The sequence below is a fragment of the Haliaeetus albicilla genome, chromosome 13 (assembly GCF_947461875.1).
Source record: "Haliaeetus albicilla chromosome 13, bHalAlb1.1, whole genome shotgun sequence".
Taxonomy (NCBI): domain Eukaryota; kingdom Metazoa; phylum Chordata; class Aves; order Accipitriformes; family Accipitridae; genus Haliaeetus; species Haliaeetus albicilla.
Genome location: NC_091495.1, coordinates 20598221 through 20619810, shown reverse-complemented (window position 1 = coordinate 20619810; position 21590 = coordinate 20598221). Strand labels below are relative to the sequence as shown.

At 34.6% G+C, this 21590-nt stretch overlaps 1 protein-coding gene across 1 annotated transcript in view; it reads right to left on the bottom strand.

The window, feature by feature from the left end:
• KIF6 (kinesin family member 6) overlaps positions 1 to 21590 on the bottom strand; it is a 185482-nt gene that overhangs the window by 128384 nt on the left and 35508 nt on the right. Inside the window, exons 6-8 of the mRNA XM_069800369.1 lie at positions 16013 to 16142; positions 6258 to 6464; positions 341 to 484 (exon numbers count right to left, since the gene is read on the bottom strand). Coding sequence (XP_069656470.1) covers positions 341 to 484; positions 6258 to 6464; positions 16013 to 16142 — 481 coding nt within the window. The remainder of the gene's footprint in view (positions 1 to 340; positions 485 to 6257; positions 6465 to 16012; positions 16143 to 21590) is intronic.

Below are 21590 nucleotides of genomic sequence, written 5' to 3'. Positions count from 1 at the left end.
ATGTCCTGTAGAAAATTCCTTGGAAATGCATTTTCATAACTCAAAGATTTATTCATCGGGAAAACAGTAAATTTAGAAACAATATATAGTTCATTACTAGGTGCAAGCTCTTTGACTTGAGATTACTTAGAGAAAAGTACATTTTGTAAAGGATTTGTCTACATCTTACCGCAATTTCCACTGATAAAATTACCTCCAGGAAACAAAGTTAAAACTTTTTTTTGTAAGGGTAAGAATAAAAGCATACACACTTGAATTGTAAACTCTAATAAAACTCAAAAGTACAGGATCTTTAGAGAACTGAAAACTTTTTTGTTGAAAATAGATAGAAATAACATACATCTATGTTTCTTTGGTCTATAGAGAGCGTTGCTATCATGGTAGTCATGCAGTTTCCTCCCAAGCTGTCTCTTAGCACTGAGGTCATCATAGAGTTTCGGTAAGGAATATGGGATCGTTTTTTCTCTGCAAGGGCAATTATTACCTGGAACAATAGTAAAAATGGAAAAGACTTTTAAATTCACATGTCTATTAATGATTGACACACAAAAAGAACAAAACCAATCTGCTCAGGAACCTAAACTTCTGATATAACAAAACTACACTTATGCACCCAGTTAGCTGCAAACCCACTCATTTTATTGAAATAATTTCAACTTAAATTTCTGTGTGTTTATATGTCATTGTAGGAGCTGGACCTGATAGACCAAATAAATTTAATTTTATCATAACATAGCTTTACAGCCTTTCAGCAACACGGAAACTGAACACGATAATGTAAAAACCACAGACTTTCTTGAGACACAGGAACTTACTGAAAATCTTCTTCATATTTGTTCTATCATAATAATAAAGTATGGATAGTATTCAAGTAAAAACTTCCTTAATATTTGCTAAAGCATGCTTTTAAAATCACAGATTCTTAAAGCACGTGGTTCTTAGAGGAGTCAATACATTTATTTCTGAGAAATGTCTTGAAAAGTAAAACACAGATAAAAGGGTGCATGATTACAATGTACTGCTGGAAATAAATAATTCAGTTTAGAATATATATGCCTTGGCCAAAAAGGAAATTGTACACCTACTATTCTCAGTTTCCCTTCTCAGGCGTTTACATTATGGGACCTAATTATTATTAAATAAAAAGCTAGATTACCTCATGATCTGTTGTGATATAAAAGATTTGAACTGTTACCTGGCCAAGCACTGTACTGAAAAAGTGTAGCTATACGAGTTGTGCAAGCTGTCCTAAATAATTAGGAGTTGTTTTTTCCTTTAATAAATGTTACACACCAGCATATATTTTGTTTACCTTGCACTTAAGAAAATTTTTATTTTAGAAAATTTAGTAGCAACTTTTTTGTTGGCACTAGTTACTCTTAACTCTTCAGACAGTTAAAATTTATTACTATAAATCTTACACTGGCAACCCTGAGAGGGATGAATACATAATATGAAAATTACCATCTTGTAAAGGAATCTGGAAACCCATTCCTGGATCAAGGTTTTCAAATCTCATCTATTACAACTTGCTAGATGGAAATATGCTGTAACTCTGTTAGTTTATAATATTGCATAGAAACCTCATAGTAGTCTAGCTTACACATTAATAAGCACATTCCCAGCCTCTGCCACACAGAGAGTACAATCTCAATAGACAAAATGGGAAAAGAGCCAGAAGGAAGATATGTTATTTCCATTAAAAATGGGAACTGTGTTACAGAGAAGTTCATTTTTTCTGAAGTTCATGTGGGAAGTCTGTAGGCCAGGTAGAATTTGAACCTCCACACACCGGCACTGAAAAACTATGTGACCAGCTGCCATGATGCAGAAGCCACTGTACTGTCATGTGACAGTCACATAACACAGAAGATGATGGGTTTGAGCATGTTTAGTAAAACCTCACCTAAATCACAAAATCTATCTTTACAATCCAATCAAGGAATCTGGAATAGAAAGAGGAGAAATCTGAGGGAGAGGGAAATTATGTTCCTTCACAAAGTGACAGAGACCACCTGTACAGGATCTGAGCCTGGATCTTCTAACAGCCAACCATTTTTACATGGTCAAAAATAAGGTGTTGTTATGCTTTTGATATAAAAAAACGTTTGGGGTTTGGGTTTTGGGGGTTTGTTTTTGTTTTTTTAAATACTGTTTGGTCTAAGCTTAAAAGACCTTAATAATATTACTGAACCAGGACTGTAATATGCTGATTCGAATCAGCATAATTTAAGTTATAAAGTTTCATTTTGAGTGGGTCAAACAAACCACTTTAAGACCTAATTAATTTTTTAAGCATTGAAGCTGTCAGAAATATTGTCACTTTTTGTAAAATAGCATCCTATATGAAACATAATAGCATAGAGCAGGTACAATCACTCACAAATAACTTCACTGAAACATTTGGAAATATTGTTAAGTATAAAGGAAGGCATGAGGCTCACAAGTGGTTATGATATGATCTGAAGTGTGCCCAAGAGTCCCTGTTCCTGTCCACATCCTTTGTGCAAGCAGTAACTTCACACAGGGAACAGATTTGCACCAGTACCTCATGCCAACAGGCAGCCAGGACATGTTCTCAGAGCATCCTCAGGACATGAGGATTTGGAGGTGCATCAGAGCTATCAGCTACATCTGCATCTTGCAGTTTAGTGTACCACATGCTCTGAAGCCATATGCCTGCTCCAGAGGTCTCCTTTTTTTTCTCCTGTTCATTTGCAATCACAAGACCTCTGACATTGCCTTTGATCCATATTGAGAATCCTTCCAGATTCCTGCCCACACCACCCCACTCTTCAGATTTCTGTCAATTAAGTCTCCCATCCCACCTCCCACTTGTAGTAGAGTTTATCAGCTTAAGCTCTGGTCCTTACAGCAAAAAATCCAAACTCTATTGCTGGTGTCTTGCAGCTAATTACAAGCATTCTTACTTTTTGGACAACATATGCTTTTCTCCAGTACATACTACAGGTCTTGCTGGAAATAATTCATCCAAAAAAATCACAATTTGCTAATTAGAAACAAATGCATGTATTTCACTTTAAATTATTAAAAAGTTCCTGGGTTTTCTGTTACTCTAATGTCTGTATATGTTAATTAGGAAACAACAAAAACAGAAAATTACCTTTTCTATAGGATGTGAGTAAATCTAGCCTTTAATGGCTGGCAGTGATTTCAAATTTTATTAGCAAAAAATTTGGTAGGTGTGGGTAGCAATCATTCACTAACCAATATAATCTTTCTGCATTCCCAAAATGGATCATGTGTTAAATGACAGTTAACAGGCATATTCATCAAAGCAGTGGGAACATTGTGTTCTATAATTTTGGGGATATACATACAGTTCTAATTTCACTATAGTGTCAATTCATATGTCTGTATCACTTAATTTGTAACTCAAAATTTGGCCCAAGATACCCTATGTTGTGTATCAGAGGGGAATATCTACACACACACAAAAAAATGCCGTTGCAATTCCAGAACATGCTACTACATCTTATGGACAACAAAAACTAGCATCTAATTGCTGTGGACACTAAAATTGAATTGTCCCTACTGCCATTGTAGATCACCTGCATGACACTATCTCATCTTCATTTGTCTCTAGACATATAGGCCACTTGGAGAAAAAGTGCAGTTGATTTATTTGAAGATTTTTTTTAACGCATAGTGGATCTTTAACAAGCAGATCAAGTGTGATAACACAGAACTGTGTTCTCATTGTCATCTTGACACAAATCATTTTACATGACTACTTTATTATGCAAGGTGTTTAGAAATGGCATAACACAACACTAAACCACCCATAGATAACGAAATAGTCGAGCATGTAAATAAGCTGACTTTGAGGAATCCTTGTACTTCAATATTAGTCCCTGCAAGGTCAAGGTTGAATGGCCCAATTCCCACCGAACAGAAAGATATTTTTTACTGTTTTCAGTGGTCTTTTATTCAGTATTAGAAAACATTTCTATTAACGAACGATACACAATCCCAGACAGAACCCAAAGTGCTTATCTCCAACTGTATTTATTCTAAAATAGGAGTTAAAAGTTGCATGACAAAACTTCAATATTTTATGCTTCTACACCACTTCAACCTTGAGTATCTCAAAACACACTACACACATTAAATTCAAGCATGCAGTGTTGCATTATAAATACATAAAAATCATACAGTAAATAAGAAGGATCCTAAGTAGAATTTGTATGATTCTGAAGATGTTCATTTTAGAATCACTTAGCCTTATCACTTCCCATGAGTACAACTGAAATACAGACATTTTTCTTCAAGGTAAAATTTAAACAAATGGTGGGTATGAAAAAAATTCAGTGTAATAGTAAATGACTGACTGCCACCTGCTGTGCCTTGAGCTTCTTCTTTTGACAGATTAAATATCTGTGATCACAGATTAAATGAAATCTAAGAGATTTGTTCTTATTAACAGAAAAACACACAACACAAAAATGAAAAATATTCTTCCCAGTAACTGGAACAATCAGTTATATTTCCTAATCATAATTTTAAAGAATTTTCACATACAGACACCCACAAAATTTTCTGTTTTAATGGATTTCTTTAACTGCATATTTTACTAAATAATGCATATATTGCAGTAGAAATTAAAAGGGACAAATCTGATTTTTAGAGTTAAGCATTTTTTCTTCTCCTCCCTCTCAATCCCCCATATTTCTCCCACTGAATGACAGCCTCACAGACCTGCTATTGTTGTATATAAAAATTTTTAAAGAAGCCTTAGGAAAAAATATACTGTATTCTCCAGCAGAATTTAAAAAAACATAACAAATTTCTGGCAACAGGAACAGTGTTTGCTGTACTATGAAAACAACATTATATATTCAATCTTAGAAAGAACTTCATTTCTCTTACAGGTGTGAGGTCTGAAATCCACACTTGAAAATATTCAACAATTGCAACTTAACGGCACAGCATCCACAAAAGAGATTTCATTGATTGCCAAGTGTTTCTTACCCTTGCTTGGTGTTCTATGGCATTAGAATACAAAATATCACAGGAGATCAGGAGACATAAGTGTAACATGCACTAAGCTTTTATAAATAAGCATAAATGTCTTTTAGCAATGCCACAAATACTAAGCCAAAAAGAAATACCTGAAAGGAAGGAATGCTATGGAATATAGACAATGCCTATAAACCTGGTGGAAAGAAAAGAAGAGATTCTACAAAAGAAGATATTAGTGAGTGCGAACAATCTCCACCATCACACTTACCACATTCACAAAAATTACAAGGATCCTAAGATGCAACATCTTATTTGTCTAGTCATGAAGGGAAAATGATTATATCAGATCAATGGAGAAAAAAATAATAAAAAACCCCAATAATAATAATTATTATTATTGTTAATAGTAACAATCATCATCATTTGTTAACCAAACCTTTCTACTGGAATGCTTCATCTTCAAAGTCTCCAGTCACCACTGCTATCTAAACTCATTCTTTGTTTCTTTTAAAAAAAAAATTAGTAAGATCAGTCAGGATTAATCTACTTTCTCAATATTTGCTTTTTCCAAAGAGGAAAAATAAAAAGCAACATTGAAAGAAGGATAGGGATTTTAGTATACCTTAAATCAACAGGCTAAACCTTTTTCAGTAACAACAGCTGAATGATAAAGGTTTGTGGGGATTATTATTATTATTAATTATTATTATTGCAGTTGCATCTGCGAGTCTTATTGGTATAAAACCAATTATGGTAGTTACTCCATAAATACATTAACAAAGGTAACTCCTGTCTCAAAGAGATTGAAGAGTCACATTGGTAGAGCAATAAAACTATATGTGAGAGAAAAGCCTAATATTTTACCATATTACAATGCCTGAACCAAATAAAAACCCATCACTTTTAGGTTCAATTATTCTTGAGTGACACATCCTGATCCCAGCTGTGGAAGGGGCAGAAGATGACAAAAAACATTTCTAGCAGAAATACAGCTGCAGTTCTGTAAATATCTGTAGTATTCCAAAAAACCAAAGAAAACTATTTTTTAAATACAACCCTGTATGCCTACTATAACCTTACTGTTTAACTGTTAAGCTTCTCCTAAATTAAAATACATTATTTCAAAAGAAGAGCTATCAACTCAAACATTTTAAAAAACTGCAATAAATATCCGAAGACTAACTGAATATTGGAATCAAGATTTCCAAAACATTGCACATTGCTAAACAGGCATGTAGCAAAGGGAGAAATGTTTCTCTCTATTCCAATTTTACCTGTTCCAAATAATGTAATGACAGATTGATATATTTGGCTTCTGTCAATAAGTGACCTCCAACTCCAGTCTTTGCAACACGCTCTGATCCAGCAAGGTCTACTAGGTGTAACTTGGAGTGTTGGATAGTTGCAGATCCAGGTTCCTTGCTGGAGATGTGAATAGTGAAAATGCAGTGAGATCGGGTTGAGGCTTGATTCATTGGTGTCTAGAATGAAAAGATAGGAAGAGTCCTCAATGTTAATTTAAAAAATAAATTTTGCTTTTTATAGCTCAATAATTTAGGAATTAAAATCACCTATCAAGTTTTTTAGCTGTTGCACCTGTAATAAATATGCAAGAAGAACCCAAAAGCATTTACCTGGCACTCACATTCTGGCCCAATACTTGGATAACTTCGATCTGGACAAATTGTGGTGCAAACAACCAAGCAACTATCTTTGTTCCAAGGTACTCTAACAGTGAGTACATCAGGAAAGCAGCTGGCCTTACTATGCTAAGGAATACTGAGAAATACTAGAAAAGGCCAACTTGACCAGATGGAAAGTTACTAATTCCTGATCTCCAGGAAGTTATCAGTTTCCTCATCGTTAAGCCCATTTTTAATCTTTTTTTGCTAGATAGCTACCAGTGTAACTAAGACTAGGGCTTTCTATATGGTTTTAGACTTTCACATTTTCATTACTTTTATGAAAAAAATTTAACTTGGCAAAATCAGTATCAGAATTTTATGTGGCATGACAGAGTTTTCATAAAAGGTTTGGCTTTAAATATATTTATTTGGAATAGCTACTGCCATACTTCCTTAACAAGACACATGGAAATTCTTGGTCAATTTTTAGAGATGCTCAGCTTTAGTATGGCTTTAGTGGTGTTCCCAAGATATTTGAAATGTAGAACAGAAAATTTTAAACAGCTTTCAGATATTTAATTTTAGATTTGAAATGTCCACATGCCATCACACATGTACCTTTCTTTTCTTAAACATATAAAAAAAATCTTTAAGCATACAAAGCCTCTTTCATTTAGTTATATCAAGCTGTTGTTGGAAACTTAAAACTAAAAGAATTCCTTATTACCCTAATTTTATAAACAGCTAAAGCTTTAGAATATATATGGAGATTATAGTATACCATACAAATAGTATTTTTATTTATAAACTATAACAAGTATGACTACATTGTTATCAGGGCATAAATACTTGACGTGCAGAAAAATAGGGCAATGGAATAAATTAATAAGTAAATATTATTGAGTTAGCAGCTAAATCTATACTTATTTATAGCCATTTAAAAAGAAGATAAAAAAATCCTGGTTACATTGTGTACATTAATCTCTTGTCTATACTTTATTCCTCTCTTATTCTAGAGTAATTATTTATCTAGGCATACACTGTCATTCAGACTAGATATACCAACACATTGGTTTTTTTCCATAGTCTGCTTTGGTATGAAACATTCCAGACATTAAAATAGCCTGTTCATTGCATGTGTTGAAACTGTTGTCTTGTTAATCCAGAAAGGACAGCTCTTAACAGAAAGACTGCAAGCTGAATATTCCTTTACCAGGAATAATTGGAACAGCTATACCTCTTGGTTGAATTGTCTCCCCTTCAATTTCCCAATATTTTTTTTCCAGCCTTAATAGTGCCAGCACAACTGAATTGTTTTTGGGAACTGATCCAGCTCAAAGAAGAAAAAGTAAAAAAAAAAAAAGTCTGCAAACCATAGATATTTAACCTGGATCAGTTTCCTGATTCAGTCACAGCGCAGCTGTAAAAAGCAGTTCTGCTAGAATAATTGAAAATGGCAGCATACAGCATGCGAACAACTAGGTGGTGTGAAGGAATAGCGTATGCTTGTAGTTGTTGGTGAAAATTCTGTAATGAAATTACAGCCTTAGCACTATTTTATTTTGGGCTGCTTCACCTAATAAAGCCAAGCTCAGAGGGAGAGGGAGTTTTGATCATTAGTTTATACAGATGAGGAATTTTGGAATAATATAGGCAAGCTACTGGCTCTGCTTAACTGCCTGGTTTCTAAGGATCATTTCACAATCCTGTCAAATGAGCATCAGAGCATCAGAGTGCAGTCACATGCTATGCTATCTTCAGAGGTGAAGCTGAACAAATGAAGGGGCAGTGAGCTGTAACACAGGAATGAAAATAAACAGGCTCAGGGGAAGCTGTCAATCAAGAAAATATTCCCAAACATACTTAAAATGCAGTTATACTAAGAAAAAGTCATATGCTGTTAAAATGTATTTTATTCAGCAATTCTCATTCCATGAATAATCAGAGCCAGCCTCACTTATTTTACTAGGAGAGCTATAATTTTACTACTTGCAGCTCTGTGAAGCAGGACTGCATATTTTGTTCTTCCAGCTCAAAATCCACAACAGAATTAATATTTAAGGACGTTCTCCTCAACAGAATTGATATTTGAGGACATTTTGTACTACAGTCATGGCATCGGTCACACTATACTGCAGACAAGTCTAAGCCAGATCGAATATCAATACAGGTCTAGATAGGAAGCACAAATAAAGGTTGCTATGAAAGAAGCAGAAGAAATCATCATACTTCAGAATAAGCATTCTTAAGCAAACTTAAGTTTCACTATGCAGCAAAACCTCATGTATTTCAAAATGTGCTTTTAGTCACACCTGTTTAACCCCAACAGAGGCAAAAAAATTTAAACATAAAAGTAATTTCAGGACTCTGAGTTCCAAAAGCTCAGGGCAATATTTGGCCTATTAGGTCTTTATTGCCTATAGCAATATGCTAGCCACAACTTGTTTTTGCATGTTCCAAACAGATTCTGCTGGACTGGTCATCAGAAATTCCATTTCTTTTCTCTCCACAACTTCTTTTTTCATGTAATTGCTATTTTTATAAAGTCCTTCAGAGTAGAACCAAGCTTTAATCAATACACCAATACTCCTTTTTACAATATGATTCTATCTCCACTTTGCAGTTCCCATATACAGAAAGCTCTATTAGAACTCTTACAGGAAGAATAAAGTAATAAAAATCAAAACTATTAAATAGGATGTGATTATGACCTGTTAATTGCAGTCATAATCCCCCATGCTTTGCTACTTTTACCACACAAGTAGATGCAAAGCACACAGCAACAGAAATGACAACTTGTCAGCATCTTCCATCCAAAAATAAGCCTTTTTTGTTGTTGTTTGTTTTTTTGCTATCTTACATATGCAACTTTGGAGTATCATCATTCAGCTGTTCAGAAAGTTTGAAAACTGAAAACAAACAAAATTTTCTGGACAGTGTCTCAGAGCCTACTAAAAGGTTCCTTTAGTGGCTTGCAGAGTTCATTCTGGCTTTGTTAGCAGTATTCAAACCATATGTATATGAAATCATCCTCATGCTAATTTGATGTGATGAAGGAAAAAAAAAAAGAAAGAGGGGAGTGGCCTGGCTCTCAACAGATGGTTGCTATTGTGAAAGTTATATATAGAACAACTGATGAGCTACAGTAACTTATAAAGAAATAGTTTTTTCCAGGAATTCTGTGACATCATAAACCACATAAGCAGACTTCAGATGCTTTGTGATATCACACGAACACTACAAAGGAATTAATGTCAGGTCATCTGTTGCTGCCCATTTGTGGCATGGTAAAAGAGGAATTCAATAACATTTCTTTCAAGATCATGATTTGGTAAAGCATCAGTGGTTTTTTTGATCTTGGAAAATATGTACAAGAGATATTTCAAGCCATACAACCCTGTCTCCTTTTTCTCCAGGACCAGAATATACCTGTGCTGAAATTAAATAAATTGTATAGAAGCTTTGTGACTTAAACCATTACATCTATTCACACAACGTTTGCAAGAAGTTGTTTTCTACTTAAATGAGAACCTGCAGCACAGACATATTGCAAGAAGCATCCAAGTCAGATGTTTCTGTCAAGGAATACAAGGTCATGAAAGGTCCAAAAACTTGCTGGAGCCTAAGTTATCCATCTTAATCTAATTGTTATCTATCTTAAAACAAAAAAACACTGCAGGAGTTCCTCCTTATACAAGAATTTATGTATTTCCCAAATCCTTTATTTGTTGCAGCTGCTATTATAAATGTTGTTTTCACTAAGAATAATACCCAGAATTAGGATGCTACTGGTCTAAATAAAGTTCTTAATAATTGAGGACCTAAGAAGGAGAAAGTTTCTTAAATAGGAGAAAAACATACGAAAAGCTGTTTGAAAATTACCATTAGACTAACAGAAGCTGCTACTATCTGGAAGAATAATGTGTTCTGCTGCCAAATACACTCAGACAGAGAAAATACAGAAAAGAGTTCAGGACAGCTGGGACAAAAAGATTTAACAGGTGATAAATGCAGTCATTCAGTCCATATTGCAAACCATCTCCACTTGGCAGTTTATACAGTTCCAGTGGAATCTTTTCTTCTTTGATTTAAAATATTTAGATATCAGAACATGATTTCCCTGTATAAGTGAATTAGTGACTAGCCAAGGCATAAATGAAGAAAGGCTGATTCTGAATGCTCCCATTTTTTTGAGAAGAATGTCGCAGTGAAAAGCTCCAAAATTTTGTTTTAAGGAGGGTTTCTTCCTTCTCTTAAGTTTTTTTTTTTTGCTTTTGAACTTTTTGATGAAGGGCAAGAGAAAAGAGAAAAGCACTGACAGCATTTAAGGCTGGTATCAAATTGATTTTCTCCAAACTCAAGCTACAATCAGATGGATACCTGTAGGAAGAAGTCCTGATAGCTTCAGTCATTTCACAGTTCAGATGGTAAGAAAAGAGCCATTGTGTCCTACAAGAATGATAATAAAGCAGTATAATAGTTTGTTTCTCTGGTTGGAAACTCAGAATATTCTGGTGCTTTCGCATTGTTGATTTATAGCACAGAACATCATGAGTCTCTGAAAGGTGGAAGGAGCAGAGATTCTTTGTTGAAAAACAGTGGCTATATCTGCCTAATTAAAATAAACACCACCAGTTCCAAGAGAACCATGCTATATGGAAGGGTATGTAAGTTGAAGAATAGGAGGTTTCTGCCTCTGTATCTGGTAGATGAGTGAGACCTTAATACATCTTTAGTTTCCTTTCTGATTAATATGGTACAAGTGAAGGGGCTCTTCAGGTGTACTTAGGAAGACTCGACACAGCTGAAATTGCAAATTTGTTGCTATGAAAATATAAGGATCAGAATAGATGCAATCGGACACTTCCCTGATTTCTAAAAGCAATACTTTACCTTTCCATATTTACTACAAATACAGTTTCACAGTTAGACCATGGTAACTGAGGTTAACTTTTCAAGTCATTAATATTCCCTAGTGAGGATATTATTAAACTTCATGTTATACAGTGCCTTTTATCCACATAAATCTCAAAGCACTTTAATGACCATTCAAAGTAGCACACATGACCAGTGATTCTTTTACCAGACACAGAAAAGACAGCACCTGTGCTGAAATGATGATGCCATTTGGTGCTAATGATACTATAGAACAGATTTGTCAGAGTGGAAATAAATCAACAATTGACACCAATGAGGATCCTATGAAAGCACAAAGTTGTAATTCATTCTGGAATGCAGCTCTAAAATGGATAACATGCCTTCTTGGCAAAAGTGTAATTTAATCTCATATGTTCACATATTCAAATCCTATTTTTCAATTTTCATCTGAGAAAAACCGCAGTCACTAGCAGTGGCTTTCTAAATATATTAAAGAGAATACTAATGGACAATAAAAATAAATACAAAGGGAATGAGTCCAATTCAGAGGTCACAAGTCAGTCCCCACAACTATCTTTACATGTTTAAAGTTTCATCTTTCTTGAAATAAACATATGTAAACATTGCCAAAAGCTTACTGCTTGCCCCATGTGTACTTCAAACGTTTTAAATGATGGAACAAATACCATGTAGTATGCACTGTCTTCCAGATTTAAACAATGGAGCATTATAGGTATAAAACCATGCACTAAAACATTTCCTTCCTCATTAAAATGAAGTAATTTTTCATTAGAGGAAAAACAAATGCTAACTGTACATGCATCTACAGTGTTCAGACATATCAATCTCACATAAAGATTTTACAGTTTTGAAATTGATGCATGCCCTTGGGAGGCTACTGGGTCTACCTTACCCTGCTATTTTAAGAGAAACACTAAAAAAAAAGTACTAAGAATTTTCTAAATCACAGATGTTCAGGCATATTATTTCAAAGGACAGCGATCACAAGAGATTCCCATCACAAGAATTTAGAAAAGACCACTTCAACTGAAGACATATTAATAGTATATCTACCAAAATAAAATGGTTTGTGAACACTATCTAAATGGCCAAACACTTATTTCTATAGATGAGCTTTTTTAGATGCTGCTGCTACCACCTGTGTCATATGTGCAAATTATATTTTGGAATCGTTTCTCTGCATGTATTTGAGATACCTAAATCATAAAGTTGGCTTAAAAAATTAAACTTAAAAAATAAATTAAGATTTTTTTTTTTTTTTTACAACCTGTTGCTGGGATTCCTATACATTCAAATGTAACAAGAAACTGTGTTTTATGGGAAAAAAACAACCAAACAAAAATATAGCCCTTACAGTTGGAAAAGCTGCTAACAAAAGAAACAGTTTTTTGGATTTGTTCTCTGCCTTTTTCTCCCTGGCAAAATGTAAGAGACAAAAACTTCCCATTTGGATTTTTACATTATGAAGTGTTTGTGCACAGATGTCTCCTATCTTACCATTTCCACAACTTGTAGTACATGTCATAACTAGAGCAAAGGACTGGTCCTATACTAATCTATAAACCAATCCTGCACAAATTAGATTAGCTTCCTCTTTTCTTCTTCTTATGAGCTATGCAATTATGTGTGGGAAAGCAGTATTTGGTTATAAAAGTTCCCTTAGGTTCTGACATCTAATGCATGAATTAATGTCATCTGTAGAACACTTTTAATATTATGATCACTTTCTTTTTAGCACAGTCAGTGGTGAGGGCAAAATGCAGCCCTCAAACCACAAGTTAGCCTCCACTAGCAGACGCATTACAGAAATTACATTGTCCTTCTTATTTTCAAAATGGTCCTGTAACTCTTCAAAGAAGGGTTATCTCAGGGCTAAAGCATTAGATTGCAACTTTAGAGACCACAGATTTCATATGTGATCCATGACAGTCATCTTAGTTTTTCCATAGCCAAACTCCTCATCATTAAAAAAGATTAATCAAGAATTTGTTTTATTTTATTTTCTATTTAGGTTTATTCATCTTGTGTCTTTTTCTTTAAAGATTACTTAAACAGGGTCCTAATCTTTTTTGAAGTTAGGAAGTGTTATCATAATTCAATTAAGGTTTAAAAATATGGATCTCTGGAGAAGTTATTGTTGATGTCGTAAGTCCCCTTCCCTAGACCTCTACATTAAACCCTCATTTCTGCAAACACTATTTTCTCATTCTGATAAGTCATCATGTAAAATACCACAGTCACCTAAACCCAAAAATGTCTAATGATAATGGGTGATAACTTCTGTAACGCCCAAGAGGAAGCAGCACTCAATAAGCTCACTGAGCAGTACTGCAATGTACCTGCTGCAATTGCAAAGGAACAGCATATGAGGTAACTACATGAATAAAACTTCTACAATGAAATTCACCTTATTTGAAGTTTTTGGAATCATACTAGCATTCAGACTAAGCAAAGTAAATATTGCTGCAATGGGTGGTAGTTATTCCAAGCAAGTATTCTCTGCATTTTTTTCTTTTAAGTATTCTTCATTAAAGACCAACAAAACAATAACTTTATAGTGTTTATATAACAAAAAACTCTTGCTATGGCAAAAGCAGCAAAAGTGACAGTGGCATAGCATTTGCTAGCCCAAGCCACTCAGATTAGTGAATTCTCTACAGCTGGGGTCCCACATATTCTCATGTCTATTCTTATGTTTTCTAGCAAGTACTAGCATGTCCCAAATAAAACTACCAAGTTGTGAGTTAAAAAATAAGCTAAAGGAGATTTTTCTTCACACAACTCAGTTAAGTCATGGAACTTTGTGTCACATGTGTTTTCATGATAAAAATTTGCTGAGGTTAAAAAGAGCATCTGGGCAAATTCATGTAAAGAAAAAATACAGCAAAAGTTATTAGCTATAAATAGTCTGAAACACAAACTAATGAAGATTAGGATTTTATTTTTTTTAAGTATCATTATTTACTTGGTTTATCTTTTACTCTTTCCTATACATTTGCTATTGGCCATTGTTCAAAACAGGAAACTGGAGCTGACATACCTTTGGTATGACCCATTAAGAATATTCTTATAGTTTTACTGAGCATTACTTCATCTTGACCTTTAATGACTTACCATCTTCATTAGTCCTGCTATTTGTTCATGACTTTCAGTGTTTGGGATATAATTTCTCTTTAGGCAAGGTTTTCCAAACATGTAATGCAATTGCCCTTTACAATTGCTGGTTTATGACCTTGTCAGCCAGCAGCACACCTTTCTTTAAATATTCTGTCTCATTTTCATACACAGCTCCTCTAAACTGATCAGAGATTTCCTGAAGATCTTTCTCCATGCAATGAACTTTCTTTTTCTGCTTTCATTACCAACTATCATGATAGGTTTTCAGGTTTCTGAACGCAGTGTTGTCTTTTTGTCTCTTCTATTACACTTTTTCAAGTTCCTCTCCTCTAAATTGTATCAATTTTTCCATTTCGACACCATCAGATGGTTCCTTAACTCAATATTTATATTTACTAGCAGCCCTTAAGCACAGCTTGATTATCTCTTGCCTTAACATCCTTCTGCCTCTCAAAATGTCACTGCTGAAATAGTCTCCCTTGAGAAAGAGAGAACAAATTGGTTTTTTGCCTATTTACATTTTGAAATCAAACACTTCTTCCCCTGTGCCCAGGTGTTCATGGTCAGTCAGCAGGAGCAGAGAGCTACTTCATTATTTCATATACTTCAAATGTCTTTCTGGTCACTGATTTACTATGTATCTTTTTTGTCAGACAGAGGAAGAAAACCCACAAATTTCTAAAATAGAATTAGCTGTGTTGTAGTAAAGACACATTGACAGTGCTCACATTATACAATACACTTTTTATATTTACATTCCATTTCCAAGTAGGAAGATAAGGAAAAAGAAGCCCTACAGATTTTGGATATGGAAACACTTAATTTGAATTTTCCAGAATCAGTAAAACCACCCTTGTCTTTGCATACTGGCAAATATTTATTTTGAATGTGCTTCACACTGCCATTTGTTTTGTTTTTTTTTTTATTTACACATAACACCACATGTTTATGCAATAAGAAGAAAAAAGAGGGGACTTCTAACTCTTACTGTAATTACTTAAAAGGCAATTTAGCATTTCTGTGGGAATGGTTGACAATGCTTTGTAAGGCCATGTTTTCTAATCTTTAAATGTGTATTTATGTTGATACATACCACATTCAAAAGTCAGTCTATGGTTTATGAGAAATTTTTTTTTTCTTACTTATTTTAATTGCACTAAGTTATGACATCAACAACTAACAATCAGATTCGCTAAGGAAAAACAGAAAGCTCTTTGCAAAGTGAAAGCTATCATCAGAGAAATGCTTATTTAATTTCACTGTGGAAATACTCTCAGAAAGCAGATACTTATTTATCTCCAAGGACTTCCAAAATATACACCTTATGTGGAGAAGTTTATGACCATTTTAACTCTGATGGTGGTAAGATTTGTAGCAGCAATTCTCACCTCAGCAATCATTCTGTTGGTGTCTCCCAAGAAGAGTAGGTTTAAGGCTTCCTCTTCATTGGTTGCTTGCTGAAGAGACAAGTTTTTCAAATGAATATTCTGATCAGGGTCTTCCATTATTGTCACTTTTCTACATGGTAAAAAAAAAACAAAAACCAACCCCAAAATGAAAACTAGAATTGTTGTAAGGCTATCTTTGTTCTGCACTTTCATTTCAATTGCACCTAAAAGGTGACATCTAAAACCCCAAACCAATCATAATAAAAGAACTAAAAACACAAAGAGTAAATGATGCACATTAAAGGAAGTGCTCAATATTTTTTTAACTCTCTGTCACCTCCTTTTCATTCCTTTGTTATAAACCTCCACATAGAAAAGGAATATATAAAATCTATAACTATTAGAGAAAGCTTTGGGATTTTTTATGAGATCTAGTAAAATCTCAAGAGCAAGAGGTTAGATGTATCATCACAAATAATAAGTAGGGGGTTGTTTGCCATTACCACAGCTACTTAAGCACAAATGATAAATAAAGCATACCATAATCCTGATGAACAAATAGGCATGGAATATTTCAGAATCAATGTATCTGTAGCCAACATGTTTCTAATAACTTTGCATTTGTCAAGATTATTTCTCTTTTCATTCTTCTCAAATGATAATAACTACAAATGTAAATGATCCCTTTCTTAAATTAAAAGCAAGCAAATGGAATGATTTTATTTATTTCCACTGAGGTTAGAAATGCTCTTAGTTCTACTTCTTTAAGCCTTAAAGTTCAGAAAAACGAAGTTAGATGGAAGTAACAAGGATATGGCAAAAGCTCCAGGAGAGTTACTAAATATTACTGAAACTCCTTTTCACTTCTTTAAATAGCCCTTTTACACAAGAATTTTTTCTTTTGATCAGGTTACTGAGAGTTAAACTTTATTGGCTTTACTGAGTAGCCATTAGGGTGTTCTAAGTTAGGACATTCTATAGTGTCCAACATGGAAGCCAAGTAGTTGCATCACTAGATTTGGAAAACTCTCAGAGTGAAGACTCTGTTAAAATTGAAGTACACTAATTCTGAGGAAGAATGACACGTCCTTCACGGTGAATTACATGTCCTGAGACAACTTACAACAAGCAGATAAGAACTTTTTGAGAAGTTTTAAGGTTGGTTTTTTTAAAACCAATTTTTTTTCCTGTAAGTATAGATAATACTTTATATATACATATACACATATATATACATGTATTTGTACGTGTATATATATATTTCTTTTCATATTCTTCAAGGTTAACCACAAGAGGGAGTATGGGGCTTGAGTTTTTATCTCTAGATAGTTCTTGCATGTTAATTACTCCAAGCTGCTTCAAAACCACACAGGTTGGGTTTTGTTCTGCTTTGCTTGTCTTTTTTCCCCAAAACTGACAGAATCAAATCGAGCAGTAAGCAGCATTCCATAGTATTACTCTTAAGTATCAGGGAAGTAGTTCACCCTCTGATGGTCAAAACATTGGAATGGTTATACAGAAATAATTTAAACACATTGCAATACACTCACTATTTTCAAGAAAAAAATACATGTAAAAGTACACACAATGCTTCTTTAGTAGTCATAACAATTGTTTTACCAAGTATGATTACCTCCCACTTTTAGCCTTATTTTTGCATGGTAGGGTAAGACAACACTAGTTACAGTCACAAAACTCAACTTCCCCCATTCAGAGCATAAACCCAAAAGCATAATTATGCTCTGGCACAACAATGTTTTGATAATGTCAAGTTGTATTCTGTACCCCATTCCATCTGTGTGTGCATCACATGCTAAAGCCCAGAGTGCTTCTGATTACAGTATGGTGCTTTGACTAATTTTAATATCTCGAAATTGCACGGTAAGCATCATCTGCCACTTTTTATCATTTAGGAAAACAATGTTGGTTTACCATGCACACTTGGCATAGTATTTAAACTTTTAAGGATCTTTTCAGACTACATTCTGATCAATGGTTATAAATAATTTCCAGACAACAAAGATATTAGTTTGGATGAAAAGCTCTGGAGGATTATTATATCAGAAAGAAGACAGTGGGGGCATCGCAAACCAGTGACAGCCTCCTATACTGTGGCCTTGTAGCTATTAGGAGGATTTCCAGATGGAAGTCTAAATTTGCACAACTTGAGGCATCTGTCAAAACTTCCTCAGAAAGACATGTTCCAAAATGATAGCAAAATGATTTATTTTATAGTGCTATAAAGTTACTGTATAATATGATAATAGATTTCTATAGAACATTCTCTATATTAGTGAAATCTTTACATTTCATAGCCCTAACTTGCATCTTGGAGTGGAAAAGCTCTGTTAAATTATCCATAATGACTGAAAGAAGGCAGAGACAAGGTTTTGTTTTCTTTATAAACAAAGAATCTTTCCATTTGACTTAATGGATGGAATTTGTAGCTGACTAGGAAACCTGTAGGATGGGATCAGCGTTTTTTATACTGTTTTTAACTCAGGCCCTTTCCTGCACTAACTAAGCTGCCATTAACATAAGAGAGCCTTACACATTGAATGCTTTCATTTATGAAATTCCTGTTACTGGCAAACAATGAAGTCAAAGCTTTCTTTGCTTAATTAATACCATCTCATTAATTTGTGTAACATAAATTAAAAAAGACTTAAAATATTTTTGAAAACAAATGACAATTTTAAAAATCAAGTTTCCTATGATTATATCTGTCTCTAGGGCTTAGATTTAAAGAAATCTAAAATAATCTCAAAAACTTTATAGACATTTAAAAATTAATCATGATGACGTAAAAAAATATATGAGGATACATACGTTCTATGACAATACATTAGCAGGATATAGTGATACTACTTCAGCATGAGGAGAAGACTATACAGCTGTCCTAGTTTCAGCTGGGATAGAATCAACTGTCTTCCTAGTAGCTAGTACGGTGCTATGTTTTGAGTTCAGTATGTGAAGAATGTTGATAACACTGATGTTTTCAGTTGTTGCTAAGTAGTGTTTAGACTATAGTCAAGGATTTTTTAGCTTCTCATGCCCAGCCAGTGAGAAAGCTGGAGGGGCACAAGAAGATGGCACAGGACACAGCCAGGGCACCTGACCCAAACTGGCCAACAGGGTATTCCATACCATGGGACGTCCCATCTAGTATAGGAACTGGGAAGTGGGGGCGGGGAATCACCGCTCGGGGACTAGCTGGGTGTCGGTCGGCGGGTGGTGAGCAATTGCACTGCGCATCATTTGTACATTCCAATCCTTTCATTATTGCTGTTGTCATTTTATTAGTGTTATTATCATTATTAGTTTCGTCTTTTCTGTTCTATTAAATCTTTCTTATCTCAACCCATGGGTTTTGCTTCTTTTCCTGATTTTCTCCCCCATGCCACTGGATGGGGGGGAGTGAGTGAGCAGCTGCGTGGTGCTTACTTGCTGGCTGGGGTTAAACCACGACAACAGCCAATAATAAATTTAGGAAAAGGCTAACAGAGAAAAGCAGCAAGCATGCATCTTGGAGTCTGTCCAGAAGAACAGAATAAACTAATGGATAACTATAGCTAATCTTTCTGTGAAGTTGCAAGGAGCTTTAGATTTTAAGAAAGAATGACCAAGATCATAATTTTTTATATCATCCGAAAAAAATTATCTTTCAGAATTATAGCTCCCTGAATACCAAATCAGAAGACAAAGTCAACACTAATTCAAGAGGCAAGGTTATAAAGTTATTCAGCCACCAGAACAGCTTTCAATAGCACAGATTTGATTTTCTATTCAAGTATAGACCTAGAGCATGATCTCCTTAGCTTGTGAGACATGACAGAACTACGAATAAGTATTGGTGAAGACTGTTCTGACATCATATTGTGGTGGGAAATCCTTCCCACTGTCTCCAACAAATTCTACATGCGAGACAAGAAAAACACGTTTTGCTTGTTCTACACTTTATGGACGTATAAGTGTATTGATACTGACCGAGAGACTGTTGCACATTTAGGAGTTAGTGATCCACATAACAGTTAACCTGTGAAGGCACAGCCTGTGCTGTGCTGCACGGACAGTATGGCATTCAGGCCTGTGTCGTGCTGCACAGACCCCTTGGCTGCAGGATAAATTCAGCCAGGACATTGTAACAGAAGACCCTGCAGGCAGCTCCCACCTGATCATCGCATCACCTGTGTGGCCTTGCCTTTATCAAAAAATGCCACAATAAGTTCTCATGAGAACACCTTTTAGAAATGGAGCTGTTTTCTTGTAAGGAAATTATATAACTTAATAGCTCAAATGAGCAAAGGGGAGAGATTCTCTCCATGGACAGGATCTGTGCTGCTCTGAGCAGTGCGCCGCAGGCAAATCCATTCAGGCTCCGTCCAGTGCTGCACAAACACAGGGTGCCCAGCATCTGATGGGATGTTTGACTTACTTGCCATCTATATTCCTTTTATTCTGTCTTACTAAAGCAATTACCTTATTAAACCATTTGTTGTCAGGCCTTTCTTACCGAGATCTAGAAATAGCCCTGCACTGGCTCTCTCTCCCCCCTCACCCCACTGTGCAGAGCAAAGAGTCAGAACTGAAACAATGAGATTGGTGGTTCATGTACAAACAAAACATATAAGATCTGTTAGAATTTGCAGGCAACTGCCATAATCTCACTCAGAAAAAAATACTTGTTAAATAATACTTTGGTATTCAAAAGTAAAGTTGCCTTGAACAGCACAGCAATAATCTGAACTGAATTAATTTACTCATCCAATGCCTTTAGAAAAGTGACCTTAGAAAAGTTTCACTGACTTCTTCCTACTGGTTTTCATGAAACAAATCAACATAAAATCTGGATGGGAATGAACAATACATAATGTATACTGAAGTTATTTTACACATTTAAAGTGTAATTTGTTTGAACTGTAATGAACTAAACATAATCTTTGAAGAAATGATTAAGAACAGTTTTCAGCTGTGTCCTCATTATAAAACAGAAAAGCTTAAGTTTACAAACCTTTGTATTCTCCTAACCTTTAGTATTCAGTAGTGACACACTGAATACTTCATTTTGAAAGAACGTATTCCATATGAACAGAGTAAGCTAATGTTATTATTAGCCTTAGAAATTTTAAAACACTGGTAATTCTCAGAAAACTGAAAACAGTTCTTGAAGACCTACGGATGGTGGCTGGTTTCTAGATTACATAGTTGGTACAGCCATTAAAAAGAAGAAGGGCTTACATTAACACTGTTGAGCCTTGGAGACAGGCAACAGGTTTATCTGCATCAAAAAAATCAAAAAATCAGACTGAATAAAATATATTTCCTATATGTTGAAAAGGATTCCTTTTTTTTTCCTTCTTTGTTAAGTAGCACAGGAATTATACTAGTTGGTTTAGCTTTGCATGTCAGTAGTTTGGTAACTCTTACAGCCCTTGGAGGGCAGTAGAGAAATAGAAGAGTATAAACTCATCTGAGGTAGTTAACCAATATTCAGTTATAGATTTTTTTTTTAAGTGAAAATATTTTACACTGCCCTTATGGAACATAACAGTTCTGTGTGTTACTAATTTATATTGAT